The 16,327-nt window shown below is 35.9% G+C and overlaps 2 protein-coding genes across 5 annotated transcripts in view; one reads left to right on the top strand and one right to left on the bottom strand.

Annotated features, from left to right (window-relative positions):
- The window catches only part of LOC139152724 (UDP-glucuronosyltransferase 2C1-like), a 567,100-nt gene that overhangs the window by 451,810 nt on the left and 98,963 nt on the right, over window positions 1–16,327 (bottom strand). The window lies entirely within an intron of this gene.
- LOC139152708 (G-protein-signaling modulator 2-like) overlaps window positions 1–16,327 on the top strand; it is a 128,588-nt gene that overhangs the window by 106,484 nt on the left and 5,777 nt on the right. For all 4 annotated transcript variants that reach the window (XM_070726008.1, XM_070726011.1, XM_070726010.1 and 1 more), the window contains one exon: window positions 15,955–16,148. In XM_070726008.1, the coding sequence (XP_070582109.1) occupies window positions 15,955–16,148 (194 nt within the window). The remainder of the gene's footprint in view (window positions 1–15,954; window positions 16,149–16,327) is intronic.

Here is a 16,327-nt window from a genome sequence, read left to right as displayed (position 1 = left end):
CAACTCAGCATGTACATTTGTAAATTGCATTGTCATTGTTGATGATATAATTATGGTTCGGACTTGAATTCAAATGTAAACAATAACAGTGCATTTAATACTTATAGATGCTGAGTTGACAAGATACATGTAGATAGTAGGTGTTTCAACATGCTTTGGTCAGAAGAACCAAAATTGCGATTGACCTACTGAACAAAAATTATGGTGAAAAATATCCTTCAGAGTTTCAGCTATTCGTCCGTTTATCCAGAGAGTAAAAATACATCAGTGAAAGTCATCAGTCTGACTGCAGGAAATCAGTACGGACTGTGACTCATGATAGATAATTTGTCCATACCCATGATATATAGTTAGATCACTGATTGACAAGACTTTTCACCGTCATCGGCCTATCCAAGCCAGGCTTCATGATTGCATTTCACCAGTCCTTTGCTAAAACTCAATTAAAAGATTTAGGATCAATCAGAGAGAGATTTCTGACAGTTTTATAAAAAACCTGCTGCATATTTGCTTGAAGTCACTATAGGCTGTATCAGGAAAAGCTATCCTGCTTAAGACTCTTGGAAAACTAATTATCAGGAACAAATTGGCCAATTAGTGCTGATGACTTTTGAGATTTAGAAGATAATTAATTTTGAGCTTTTTCATTTTGTATGAAAGGCTTGGCTACTTACAAGAAATCTCAAGCTCAGGTGTGCTTTGTAAAATCAATTTCTGCCCACTAGGGTTTCAATTACACTGTTGTCAATTAATCAGACTCTCAGTCTATCTGTATTACGTGTACTTGTCCCATGTACATGTACTTGATCTGTTAACAAATTGACAAGGCTGAAGACGACGAGATTCAAGAACACCTGTGCTAGGTATGCAGTGTGTATGATTCCGATACACTCGGTACAGTGGTTCAGAACCTATTTAGCTACTGACACGCAGTGAATACATTTTAGAACTCCTCAGTCACAGTGTATAGGATTTCATTGAACTTGAACACTTCATACTGTATGCATTCCTAACGCTTTGAATGCTGTAATTTTTCCCACCAAAATTTTAGTGCAACATTTACCAAAATTTTAAGAATTTTTCAGTATTTTTTAGATAATTTTGGACAAAATGGGCATCACATTTCATTGGCTACAAGTTTTTAGCAAAATTTTGGCAAAAATCTGAAAAAAATTGACTGAAGGCGACAAAAATTGACTTTGGCGCTCAAAGGGTTAAAAGAATTTCACCAGACTTGAAGATGATGCCTCTTTCTGCAGTATTATATATTGTAGCCCAAACAAAAGACTGTGTTTCCAAAGGTAGGTAACCAGTTGCTCGACACCGGGAAAGCAAGTGGTCTCCTACCTTGAGGGTACATAGTCCTATGTTATTGGTTATGATGTTTTTACTACATGCATCTCTTACATAGTTTTCACTCCAAATTATTGGGTTTACATACAAATGACAATTATATGGTTTTTCCATGTCGGACAAAAATCCTTCAAAAAATGGAACGATTTTCATCATCAAACAGCACATAGTTTATCAATTTTTATGAACAATTCTATGAAAACAATATTTCCTATGTAAAACATGTAATTTTATCATTTTTGAATCCTAAAGTTGTCAAGTAGAAAATAGTTCTAGTTCTCTGTCTGACAGTCAGTCAAATGATGACTATGCAGGCTGCAAATCACCAACAAGTTTCCGTTGAATCCTGTGGAGCTTGCAGCGTTCAATATACAAGGCATGTAATAAATTTAGTTGCAAGACTTTACTAAAGTCTCAGTCTCTAGATCTTTCTCTTTTATCGGCTGTCGTAGGGAAAATGTAAAGCTTCATAGCTCAGTTCTGATTTTCAATTGCTTTGTTTCATGACTTCTTTTGTCAGACAGACACCAATTGTCGGAAATAAACATTGGCAATATTTTTAAATAATTGACTCTTTAATCATTTTGAAATACTCCATAGAATTGACAGTAATTTGTGTCTTGCTTCATGAGTCACCACAGACTCTCATATTTTTTTACATGTGGACATAGTGATGGCTTATTCATGATTTCCGTCATACGGGTAATCATAAGCACTTGAAAACATCAACCTGTGTGAGGTATCGAGGTATTCTCGAAGTCTCTACAAAATGTGTACGCTCAGTGCAGTCCTTGTCTTGAAAGCTACTTTTCAAAATCATCATGAATTCATCACTCTTGCAGTTGATATGAGAATAAGACAGCTGACTATAACTCAAAAACTCCATCACAAACAATCACAGGCTTTTAAAGTTAACAAAACATGCTATATTTTGAATGTCAACGGCCACTTATGACTATTAGTGTGAAGTTAACTGAAGTAAAACATGCTATGATTGATGTAAGGGCTTGCTACCTGCAGCTTTTGTTGAATTTTCCTTATCGCATGCCAAAATGAGCACTATTTTTGATTGATGTTGAAATTCTCATTGGGAATATAATGATTCACATATAATGCATAGTGACAGGGATATCATTCGTAAGTGTATTTGCTATTTCAAAAACCAGTAAGATCAAAAAGAGATGTTTACACTTACAGTTTTAAAAAACCCAACATTATAAGATTTCAACACTGATTATTACCTGGTTAAATTTGACATTTGCCGCGAGAAGTTCGATTAGAAATTATAACAAAAGTGCAGCAATTCCTCTGTCCAAAGTCACTACTCAGTTTGCCATGTCAAGTGAAACCAAATGCAATTTGCAACATGAAACTCATATCCTACATCTTACTTGGGGGTTATCTTGACCCGTGCCGTATCTTCAACATCAAGACCAGCACACCAGCCAATCAGAGGACTACCCCTGAGAGCAGGGTAAATACCCTCCTTAGATGATCATGCCTCTGAGCCTTCCTAAAAAAGTAATTTCCTGAGTGGAAATCCGGGACTTCGCTATCCCACTGTGGCATTTCAGTTGTGGAGTGACGATGATCCCAGTGCTTTGGACATCAATGAAACATGAACGTCGACGGTGTCTGTTCTGTCTTCTGAGCAATGTTCTTGTGTATATTACTTCTGGTAATATACTTAGATGACCAGAGGTATATATTTGGATTGGTTGATACTCTAAATGTTGGAATAATTGGTTAACCTGTACTGTTTTGTATAAGATATATACTGCTGAATTCAAGAAATAGCAAGAAACTCTCAAGTGCATGGCGTATGATAAAACTTGAATGGAATATTGAAATGAAATAATTCTAAAGTAGAAATAATCAGGAATCACTTTATACATTGCATTGTAATAGTTGAAATAACAAAAGGAATGATGGACAGGGTTTAACTGTTTTTTCACAAACAAAGTAGAACTCGTAACAGAAAATACAGGTTTGGTAATCGATGTTTACTCCAATACCATGAGATGACCTAGTATAAATGAGAGTCGGTGAAGCACAGATACAATGGTGTCATACATCGCATCGCTTTTCCCTGAGTTTAAGTAAACTAAAGTGCTCTTCTCAGATGTTCACAGTTAGCTGAACAGAATATTACTTTCATCATATTTCTATTGGCGTGTGCAGATCCTCACTATTGAACAGTAACAGTGTTTCAGCTCCATCGGGCTTCATCGAAAGGGTAACCAAGGTCAGTTAAGGCCATTCAACAGGCATAGCAGGCATTGCTGTGCATGGGTTTAATACTTCTAATGCGCATCTCCTACCACAATGGGTGACATAGCATGATCCTCTTTCTACCAGGTTCCATAGACAAACCATAGGAATTAATACAACTTGGGGAAGGAGGATTGAAAACTTATCCGAGAAAATGGTTGAATGTCATGTTCTTGTAATTCAGTGGCTACCGTGATGAAAACACTGCACAGCTTATCCTTACTTTGAAGAATTACCAGGGGTCAGACCAATGCCAGGTATACTTGCAGAATGCCAACAATTTCTTTTGATGTATGAATTCCTGTCAAATGTAAACAGCTACAAGATAGTTGACCGTGATCCACCGTGACTCATACTTGAACACTGTGAGTACACAGAATAAAACCAATTTACTTTGCTGCGCAAAGTATTTGCAGAAGTCCATGAATTATCATTTATAAAGAATGTATCAGTCTGGTATGTAGCCCTAGTTTCAAACAAAAAATTGCGCAGTTTTGAGTTTTAAAACAGGACTAGATAGAAAAACTGAGAATACATGGATACTGTTAAATTAACTTTGACTTTCATGATTCAGACAACAATCTCTGCCCTTTAATTTGATGTTCATTATTCAATTGTTATCATTCAATTAATCTCATCTTTTCTAAGGATCATCCTCTCTCAATGAAATTTAAATAAATCTCCAGGCAACATCTATTCCTCTTTATTCTGGGAGTGTTGTAGGTTATAGGTTCATCACCAAACCCTGATTTGTGAAGATTTTCATGCAGCTTCACTTTGTGATTGAATCGTTAATGTTATAAGTCTCAGTAGAACAAGTCTGGGAGGACTAATTGATTGATCTTCCTATGTCTGGTTGTTCTCACTGTCTGCAGTGAAATCTGGTTGTTCTGCTAGTCTGCAGTGAAAAGACATTTTGATAACTTGTGCATAACCACGCTTTCAAGGTAGTATACACTTCAGATTTCGAGTGTACCAACTGTGTAGACTGATTCTAAAGCTCTTTCAGTAAATGTAGATTTGTTTATGTGCCATTCAGAACTTTAATTATTTCTCATAGAGATTTGAATTTTTACTTATGAAAGGGTATGGTTTTCAGTAAAATGTTGAAACCTTTCTCTTTCAAGGCACGCATCACCCTAGCCTCATTCTGGTGTTTTGCGATCAACATAGGATTATCTGTTCTCAGTATGTGAATAGTTTGTAATATTTCATTCAGATGGAAAAGGATGCTGCTTGCAGAAATGATTAGTGTTGTTCAACTTTGCGGTTAAAGGGTATTTTGCAGTTGTTATGTCTCATTATTTTCAGGAAAATCCTGATTTTACTTTTCCTTATTTTAATTTGCCAGTATTTTCATAAGTGTGTTTTTGTTTTGACCCCAAAATCAACAATCTGGTACTTTTCAGGGTCCAGTGGTGTGTGTCCTAGGAAATCACAGCTGTAATGAACTGATAACTAACAGTCATTGTGAAAAATTTCAATTTTTACGTGACATCAAGATATCAAGATAAAGAGCAAACAAAACATACAAATACCCATTTTGATTAATTTGAGGCAAAGCTACCTGAAAGGATTCCAAGCGCAGCTCCTCCAACAAAATTAATCGTAGAGTCGACAAAATAACACAAGGCTTTGATTCAGCTCCCAAAAGGCAGCCATGGCAGCTTTTGAAAAATGTTTTGGATAATTCGGGTCACCAGGGATACAAAAATAAATAAAATATTATGGCTGTATAAACCCTATCAAGACTTTCCTTACATACTAAGCAAGCGGGATTCTGTCTCACTCACCAAGTCTTGTCCAAACTGACTTTGATACATTGGCTTTTTTTGCAAGCTCTCAATGGTACGCTGAATTCCTAGATTCTGTTACAGATAATTTACACAGAAGGATATGCGTGTTTAATTTTACTGTTTTTCAACCGTATGTTTGACATATTGCTCTGTCAAATGGTTTGATAATGCACCATTTACCGTATCATTGCAGAGATAATGGCAAGAAAAATAAGCTTGCTGTGTTTTTCCTGATTTTTGTTCAAGTCAAAAGTGGACAAGTGACCGTTTTAATTTTTAGATGTGCACTTGCCATATTAAATTGTTTCATACATGTCACCATTGGACAATGGATATGCAATATTTCATTACGTCAATATCTGTTCACATGAGGTATTGAATCATCAGTTTACAAGATTAGTGAATCAGTGACTGAAACATGATGTATCAGCGTCAACTGAAAAATTCTTGTCTATTGTCATATTAGTTCCCCAAAGACAAAGTCAGGTAAGCTGATGTATCCAGGCTCTATGACATGTGTAAAGCACATCAAACTAAATTTTGTAATATGTTCCAATGTGGCTATCTGCAGGCAGCCATTTCGTCACAATTTTTTTCCATCTGTCCAGAAGCCATTATTCAAGTGTGCCTGAACAGATCTCGGCCAAAGTCGATATAGCAACAATGTACTGTGCCAGTCATATGCATGTAAACTTGCTCCCAAAAGGATTGAAGATGGGGTTCATGATGTAAAAATCCAGAGACATTTTGTCCCCTTAATTCATATTAAACTTGTGAAAGACCAGTTTTCAGATATACGATCAGGTGTTATGATGTACCGTCATTTGAAAAAGGAACAAACATAGTCCGTATTAAAGGAGACTTTGTCTTGGTAACTGGAAAATGTTGATGCTGTTGAACTCATTCAGCTGTGTAGATGAAATTAATCATAAACTGTTCCCTGTTGGTTTTCTGCTGTGTAATTGCAATCCCTCAACTTTGTTTGATCTAGATACAGATTCAAACAAAAGCTAGAGCCCTTCACAGTATCAGTGAATTTGATTTAAAAACTCCCACATGGCAGTGTCTCTGTTGCCCAGAGCCGTAGTTATGCAAATACACACACACAGAGAAGACTGAAAAATTAATCATTTTTCACAAAATCTCATAAGTAAATCAAAAGAAACCTTACATCATGTCAGCGGTAGATTTTTAAAAATTTAAAGCTGAAGGCCACTTAATCGTTAACGATGACTACCATTACGGCAATGCAGGGTGATATTTGATTTTGAAGATGAAATGATTTTCAGTTCTGGAATAAATGTTGCATTTCAATTTCACTTCCATCAGACTAACTTGAAATCCATTGAATAAATGAAAAGTGGGGCATCATAATAATGATTTTACTAAGGTAGCATTGTACGATATGACTCTGACAGTGCAAATTTTGATACGGTTTGAGAGCATTGTGTGTTTGTAATAGCCAGCATGAGTTTGTTGGCTGTACAGGAAATGATGTCACCCCATGGAACTGACATGACCCAAAAGTCATAAAACATCTTAAAATTGATTGCCCTAATGAAATGGCTGTCACAGAATTGTGATAATTAGTCTTCTAGGCAAATTAACTGAAACCGTTTACTAGCCATCATGGTGTGTCAATTACTGTAGCAACAGAAAAAATTGATTTGTGTAGTATGTTTACTGAGGGAGTTACTGTGTGCACCTCCATACTGAAAAATCAAACTGTAACTCAATCAGTCCTCAAAGACACATTAAAATGTTCATCTCCAAAGTTGGAAAATTTTGGCTCTAAAAAAACAAATTCTCTGAAGCTTTACTGATATTCAGACCTCTTGTCTGTTAATTAAAGAATGAAAAATAATTGCACAATAGAGCATTTGTGATATGAGTGAGTTTAAATTTTAATACACTTTTTGTCAACTTTAATCAGCCAAAAGACTATCGATCCATACAATTTGTTGTGAACATTGATGTTCTTGTCTGCTTCGTTAAGAATCTATTTATCTTGCTCCGATGTGCTGGCTGTTGGGCTTTCAGTTGTTGGGAAATTTGAAAGTTTTACATTCTAGCTGTAACTTTGAAAACAAATTTGTATGATGATAAAACCTGCGGCACGTTTTAATTATTCATTATTTCTTCATTATCGTGTATCATTTCAAAGTGATGCAGATGTATCAGGTTACAATACAAAGAATTGAGACATAGTACAACCAATAACTATTGTAATATTAATGGAGGGAAAATACTGCCACTCTCCCAAGGGACATGGTGTAATTTGGTTATAATCATTATAAACACAGATAATTATACAGTTACTGCAATTTTCTAAACAATGCGTCTTTGAAATTAATACTGTGTTAAAGTGAAAACATCGTGACAAATTCCATCCTTAATTTGATGTTCACAACATGATGAAGATGGATATGCCATGCATAACTAATATCTGTAGCTTAGGGGGTTGTGCTCATTAGTGTGATCAATAATAACTTATTTTGGCTACTTGGTATTTCAAGTTGCTGCAGACTTGTAATTAAAAAGTAAATTTTATCAGACAACTAGGAACTCTTTCCTGAAGTTGGTGTTTTATCTATATACAGTCTAAAATTGCCAATAGGCAATTGTCGCAGAAGTGATATTAAAAGTATTATTAGGGATGCGATGTAATGCTCATGTCTATGTTCATAATTGATCGCACATTAAAATGTTTAATGCAGCCGTATGATACTGAAAATGCAATGACAGCTGTATATTATAAAGAAAGTTGAAAGTGGTGGAACGGCATCATCCAAGATTAGAAGATACAAACCTTTGATGTGAACCAAAATGGTGTTTTGTGGAGAGATCATGCATATTTGACCTGAAGATTCATAGGGCACTTCCACCTGAAGGGACGATAGGAACACGAATGTAAGACAGATCTCTCAGTCTTATCTTGCCTAGTACGCTATTAAAACACTAACCCTAGTGACTCCCTAAGTTACTAGTGATTAATGCAAAGTTCTGTAACTGTCCATTTACCTTCACTCATGCTGGAAAATCGTGTGCCTTATGCATGGTCCGTACGCACCTGGAAAGTCCTTGAAAGACCTTGAATTTTAAAGCCTCTTGGAAGGTCCTGGAAATATCCTTGAAAATGAAACTGAGTCTTGGAAAGTTCTAGAAAATTGATAATACACCTACGATTTAAAAAAGTGACAAGGTGATAAGTTTTGATCCGTAAAAATGATATGTACAATGGAATTGTAAATATGATATCTGGAAAATGTTAGTTTTGACCTCAAACATTCCTTAAAAATTGCTGCACAAAGTCCCTGAAAGTCCTGGAATTTTTTGTGACTTTGAGTTTATGGACCCTGCTTGTGAAATTTGATTAGACGTGATGATAGTCAATGATTGTTTGATTTTACTATTGCCAGTAAGTTAAGGGCTCCATCACTTCATCTCAGGAGAGACTGGACTGCAGTGCTGTTCTGCTAGTGTGGGTGTGTTGCCTGATATGATGAATAGTCCAGTCTGAGTAGAGACAGGAAGTTATGAAATGGCCAACAGCAAGTTGATTATGTACAGGAAATGGAATCATGATTTGCAATGTAAAATGTCATGTTTTTTTTAATGAAGCTAGACAGAGGGGCAAATAACAATTGTGCACATTAATTTATCTGAAAATCAATACATGTCATTCAAAAAAACAAATAAAGATAGGTGTTAGGATCAACAGATTACTAACAGTAATATGAAATAGTGATTATTGAAATTGTCATGTACTGCAGTGCATGCTGTTGTAATGTATTCATTAAAAGTTATGTTGTACATATTGATTGAAAGAAAATACAAACTCGTCTACGGTAAAATGAAATCCATTATTTTGCAAAGCCATTGATACATTTAACCCTTTTGCTGCTATCACTTTTCCATCTGTCAAGTCAGTAAAAAGCAGTAAAACCTAAACAGCACATCTTTTTACCCTAAAAATCATGTTTACAGTATCTCTGTTTTCAGGGACCTTCAAATGTTCAATTCTTGTTAAAATGCGCTATGCGTGACAAGTTGTGCTTCACTAGTTTTTATAACCAACGTGACGTGACCTGATGGTGAAATGTGAACTTGGCAGGATATTAAGGGTTAATAAAGCACTTTCACTGGACATTTGCACTGCAAAGCTAAAGCCAATCGCACATTTAAAGAAAGTAAAAATTGATGTGATTAATGAGTGGATTATTCTAACCCTGTTTTCTTGTCAGACATTTTTCGTAACACACTTTTACCCTGCCTTCCACCCTATCAACCCCATTTTCATGTAAAGTGGTCTGGCTTTTCCAGTGAAAACATTCAGCACTGCCCAAGCACAGGAACAGGGAGGTTTATTAAATTAAGTCCAGTCACCAAATCAAAACCCATAAACATCACCAAGAGGTGGCAGTAGATGTTTACACTGTTAGATTCATGGAGACAGACATGCAATATTAAACATCCCCTCCGGCAATGTTACAGAGAGAGAAATTACAACCGTTCCATGTAATGTACAATTGGAAACCATGTAATGGATTGCCCAGGGCAATTCTGCAATACAAATGGCATGGGCAGGAAACACGAGGTGCCATGTGTATTGTGTGATCTTCCTGGTGGGAAAAAGCCAAGTAATTTTACAACTTTGACCTTACTAGATTTCAAGGTCAAGACGATCTTGAATTTCTTTGTCACTCCTTGTCAATCATTTATAAGTCAGTAGAAAAAAGCAGTGTAATGTTATAGTTTGACCTTTCTGGATTTCAAGGTCGAGGTGATCTTGAATTTTTTTGTCACTCCTTGTTGATCAATTTTAAGTCCGTTGGTACATGAGCATCAGTACATTGCATTTCAGTGAAGTTCAACATTGTTATCATTTTATGAAATCAGTATGAGAGTTACTGATATAGAATTCCTGTCAATGACAATGATTCTCGACATGTCATGTTTCCTCAATATTGTTTTTTCTGGTCAGCGTTCTGAACACAAAATATTTTTTTTTCTGTCATGGGCAAGAGCGCATGCAATGTAACAGGCAGAGTTCAAAGGTTAAACGTACCTTGTAGCTTGTAAGCTGACAGAGATCTTGAAGAAAATCAAATTGTCTTTTCTAAGTGCTCTCAGTGTCAGTGTCTGTCTTTCTCAGGATCTGTTGATGAAACATAATATCTTGGATCCTGAGTAACCCTGGAAAAACAAAAACTCATCAACTGAAAATGGTTCATTCTGCCATTCATGACTTTAAGACTCCATGTTCCCAACATCATTTGGTGTTGAAATGACAAACACTTCTGATGGGCCAGCTTTATTCTTTTATTTTTATTTTTTTAGGATTTATTCAGTGATAGAATACATGTATTGTGCATTGCATTGTGTATGTATTTTCAGTTTGTGTTTTTACAGATTCATGAAAAATAAATACAAGTGAATACATGTGTGTGGCTAATACATCTATTAGTTGCACTATCTCGTTAAGCAGACGTCTTTTGGAGTGAGGTTTCCCGCAGTCTAAAAATGTAAAATAAATACCGTGACAAATTTATTAGGAAGTGGGGATTTTGCTAATTGAGGAATTCTGTGAATTTCAAGAGAGAGAAGGGGTTTGGAGTAACATTGAGGGATAAATTTTTTGCGTAAATTACAATACAAGGGGCATATGAGATAAAAATGGAATTCAGTTTCGATTTGGTTCAGTGCATGTAGTATAAAGTCTATTTGCCCTTAGCTATTTGCTGTATTAAAGTGTGTGTGCTCTGTGCCTGTGTGACTAAAAAGTTGTTTTTAAGAAGTTGTACAGACATTTATTTGGCATTTGAGTGCCAATTACTGACGATTCTTCGGTTAGAAGAATTACATCGTATTGTCTGGATAATTAACAAAGTATAAATAAATTAATGATGAAAGAAGGGAAGGAAGTAAAATGTCATTGAAAGTTGAAAAATATAATCCACATCATTATCTGTCATCTTAGGGTTTATAATTTGGACTTATAATGGACTTAATAATTATTAATAATAATTGGACTAAATAATGGGCAATTATGAAGGGCAGAGACTTATGGTCAATTATGAAGGGCAGAGACTCATGGTCAATTGTGAAGGGCAGAGATTGTATACTGACTTAATATGGTGAATTATTGAGGGCAGAGATTGTATACTGACTTATGGTGAATTATGAAGGGCAGAGACTGTATACTGACTTATGGTGAATTATGAAGAGCAGAGACTGTATACTGACTTATGGTGAATTATGAAGAGCAGAGACTGTATACTGACTTATGGTGAATTATGAAGGGCAGAGACTGTATATAGACTTCTGGTGAATTATGAAGGGCAGAGATTTTATACTGACTTACGGTAAATTTTAGAGACATTATACAAATCACTGAGAGAGAAAAGTAATAGCTTGATTTCTTCAAAATTCCTTGAATGTCTTCCTCACACATTAAACACTGTATTTTATGTCAACTGTCAGCTTACAAGGTACATACTGGTAGGCTCAGCTGGATACCTGACCAATTACTGCTTTTCAGTTTCCGAACAATTACAGATGGCTTATTTTTTTTGTAATGAAGCATCACAGACAGAGCCACTTGAATTCCCTCGTAAAATGTGCTGTGTTTTGTTAGCTGAGATTATCAAAGGTCTGACGAAAAATTAATCAAGGAAAATCAGTGGAGATGGGCAATGCATTCCTTGATTATATACTTGTGGATTATTCCTTTTAAATGGCATGAGATACGAAAAGTAGTAGCACACTGTTTTCCGTGATAGTTCCATAGGAAAAACAATGGATGGCATCTTTGAAGAATAATTGTCAGTTTTTTTTGTTCAAATATCCATTTTTAGAATCACACAGCTTGAAAAAATATATCCTTACAGATTTTGGAACACAATTGTGGCAGCTTCCTTCAAAAAAACAAAACAAAACAGTGTACAACAGCTGAAGTATGAACGTACACTTGTTTTACAATTGCATGTCATAGAAAAAGAAATGTGAAAAAATCTGCTGTATCATTGAAGTATTTGTGTTATTACAACCGTAAAAGGTGAGTGACCAATATTTAAGGTATTTGGGTTCTTCAGCCTTTTGTAGAGTGTAAATAATAGTATTTTCTTCATATCTCCACAAAAGAAGTGGCCGTAATGAGTTTATAATCAGCCGTCATGGGGTTGAGAACCATACCGTAGGTCATTCTGAACCATAGAAAGGAGCTTAAGTAGAGATAAATTGAGCATTAATCAGAGAGTTATGAAATATTGTATCCCCTCAGTGTACCATGTTGGTTTTATGGTCAGTAAATGTTAAGTAAAGTAGTCCCCAGCGGCAGTGAAGCTGAAATCTTCACAAAGGAATAATGTGTGTAATAGCTTGTAGCAAAGTAACTGAAATGACACAACGGTACAGTGAAATTGTGAATTGCTGTGAATGACATAGGTTTTATATGTGATGAAAATGAAAAGCAGGTATAACAGGGCTTATCAATACAACATTGAACAAGAGATGCACAAGATATTGAAAACCAGAGAATCAATAAAGAGGGACAGACAGAGACAGAGATGAAACAGGTAGTGACAGAAAGAGTTAAAACCCCACAAAATGACTGTAAAGTTGGTGAATTATAATGGACTGCTGTTTACGATCCGATTTCTGTAATTACCCGTCGGCTGTGTTTGTCATGAATGTCAAATTTATGACGCTTTCCATCTAGACTTTTATGACAGCCGTTTAATATTGCAGTTTAACAGTCACATCGAAATAAATTACAATGACATCAAATTTACTGAAGGCGGCCATTTTGAAACAATCTGTTTTCTTTAAGGCGCGTTGTTTTCACAATGACTTTTTCCCCTTTACCTGTTTTTGTTGATATTTACTGAATTTTAATTGTTTGTCATCAGAGCACTGCTCGTTCACTTTTTCCCATCTTAACATTGAATCTATACTATAAAAATGATAGCAATGGCTGTGCTCGGAGAATGTTTGTACGTTTGTGATTTCTTTTCACCATTGTATTAATTATCCAGGAGGATCTGCCTTGTGATATTTTTAGCCCGTCCCATGTTGTGTTCTGTTAATTATTGCCGATCAATAAATGTTTTGGTTTTAAGGTAAACTTGTTTTCCTATGTTCTGTGAATGGTTTCTACCTAGCTGCTGAAGCAATTGAGTTATACCGTTCCTGGGTGTACATGAATGGAAGAACATTTGTCCACAGTAACATTGTCTAATCACTTTGAGCTTTGTAGGGAATTAACTATCTGTAAATTCATCCTCTTACACTGCATCAGCAAATCTCACAAATTTAGAGCTTTCAGGAGTCCTCACATGTGAACACATAGATAATTCAGGGGAAGGTTAATTTGCATACTTCTGTTTATTGGTTGGTCAAAGATCACAAAGGCTTTTTTAATTGGTTCTTTTCCCCTGACTTGGTCCATCATGCTAATCGCTGTATGAGCGGTGATGTTAGCAAACGTTGTGGACAGCTTGAAGATTGAAACTGAGAGCCAGGAAATGAGGCCTCTGTATGGGTTATGTTCAAGTCAGTATCAATTTTCACAATTATCTGTTGAAGATACCCACTTCTGCTGCTACTATTTAGTATTCAGCGGCTTGGCAAAGATTTTTGGTGGACAGTTCAGTTGGTTGCTCAATACTGTACAGTACTATCTGTGTGTCTTATACCTAGGAAGTCCAATAGTTCAGCATTCAAATTATGCACAAAAAATGTGATGGTAATCTCTGCACTCAAGAAATATTTTTATGTGAATTATAATCTCAGGTTGTTCTTCTTGTTGTTTTCGCCAACAAAATCATTGAACAACAAAACTGTAAACTGCTTTGGTTGAAATATTTGGAAAAGTTATTTCTTTTGTCTTTAACATTGCAATTTTCAGCATGGCTGATCATAAGGAAATGCACACACCAAATCTGATATCATTTACTTAAGGTAGAATGCGCCTCAGGGACAGATATTCGGACTCTCAAACTTTTCCAATTCTTTTCTGATCTATCACTCATGGGGCTCATTTTGAAGCCCTTGGTGAAAGAAAAACTTTCACTGTCTCTTTTTTTTTGAAAATCAAAAATTTTATTTTTTTCCCACTTAAAGCCCCAGTGCAGCTAACGTTTGATGATAATTTCACCATTTTTATTTTTAATGTGAACCATAATTCCTTGTTCTTCTCCCCAAAGAATGTTGATATACATAGTATCCAGCTTGTCAACTTAGCGTCTATATGTGTAAAATGCATTGTGATTGTTTACATTTGAATTCTAGTCCAGACCAGAAGTCAGTTTTCGACAATAACAATGCAGTTTACAACCATAGGGGCTGAGTTGACAAGCTGGATACTGTGTATATCAACATTCTTTGGGGAGAAGAACAAGCAATTATGGTTCACATTTAAAATAAAGATGGTGAAATTATCATCAAAAGTTAGCAGCACTGGGGCTTTAAGTTAATACAGGGATGGTGGCCATTTTAAATTTCAAATATCAGTAAATCTTGGGTAATTTGTTTCTCTAGTACTGAAATTTGCACGGTGACCCCTGATTTTGTACTCTTGATTTTGACAGAGTATGGTTGAAAGATTCCTTAAGGGAAGTTTGAGTGAAATACTTAAGTCTTTCACTTTCGAGGCACATACTACCTTAAACTGATTAATCAGTCTGTTTGATTCTTCAAATCGCATGTGTCTTGTCCTTGAATCATGATTAACAATACGACATCACCTCAAAATCATGGGAACCATTCTAAAACGGAAATCATTTCCCGGAGAAAGTAAGTCAAAAGCAACAATAGCAACAGAATTCCGCCTGAAGTAGTCATGGGGCTTTCTTTAGAAGTTCAAGGAGCTTTGAGCAGGGCCTTTGGCGTCATCCATGTTCTTCATCTTCCCTCGTTAGAGGAGTTGCCATGGGCACCAGATGTGAAAGTGCTGAAAAGAAAGGATTGAGATCAGATGATACCCCCTTGTGCAGGGATCACTCCATTCTTACATGTCAGTCCATGTAAAGTAATGCAACCGCTATTCCCAATAACAAATCTATATCTCTGCCCTTTTGAAAGCTGAGAGATGTTCTTTGTGTACCTACTGAGAGATATTTTAGATGGAAATGCAGGAGATTACTTTGGGGGGTTTTTTTTCGCAGGGAGGATTTTTGAAAAGCTTGTGGCTTTTCCCCTTTTTGGTGAGCTTTGGCACAGTGAGGACAACAGAAAGTTTACAATGTCAATGTGCAAGTATACTTAATATGAATTCAGAGAGAACATAATAATGTTTGATTACATTGATTGCTTTCTCTGTTGATTAAAAGACCTCACTTGATTGGCTGATGAACATGACATATGTGTCACTTTCACAATGACAACCAATTGAGACATCCCTTTCTTTGCTTGTGCTTAAGCGCTGACAAATCTAAACATACTGTATCATCTGACTGATTCCGGCATTTTTCCTGTTCACATTCTGACATCTTTCCTGTTCACATTCTGGCATTTTTTTCTGTTCACATTCCAGCATTATCACCACAGAAGGAGGAGCTTTTGGACAAGATAGCGTCTTTCCAGAGCAGCAGAATCAATGAGCAGAGAGCTAGTCTACCCAAACTGCCAGGTCTCCGAACCGACAACCCATCCATGCTAGAACAACTAGTCACAAATGATTCTCAAGTGCCTGATGATAATTTCTTTGATATGTTAATGAGATGTCAAGTAAGTCTGTTGTCTCTTTGATATGTTAATGAGATGTCAAGTTAGTCCGTTGTCTCTTGTGCTTGATTTGGATTGGTCTGTTTGTTTTATTCATCTAAATGGACGCAATGTCTGACTCCAGATAACATATCTGATAAGGCATGAGAGATGTAATAATGAATTTGTGTGTGCATGTTTCA

Source organism: Ptychodera flava, chromosome 16, assembly GCF_041260155.1.
Source record: "Ptychodera flava strain L36383 chromosome 16, AS_Pfla_20210202, whole genome shotgun sequence".
NCBI classification, from domain to species: domain Eukaryota; kingdom Metazoa; phylum Hemichordata; class Enteropneusta; family Ptychoderidae; genus Ptychodera; species Ptychodera flava.
The sequence above is the reverse complement of the archived record's forward strand: the minus strand, read 5'-3'. Positions and strand labels throughout refer to the sequence as shown.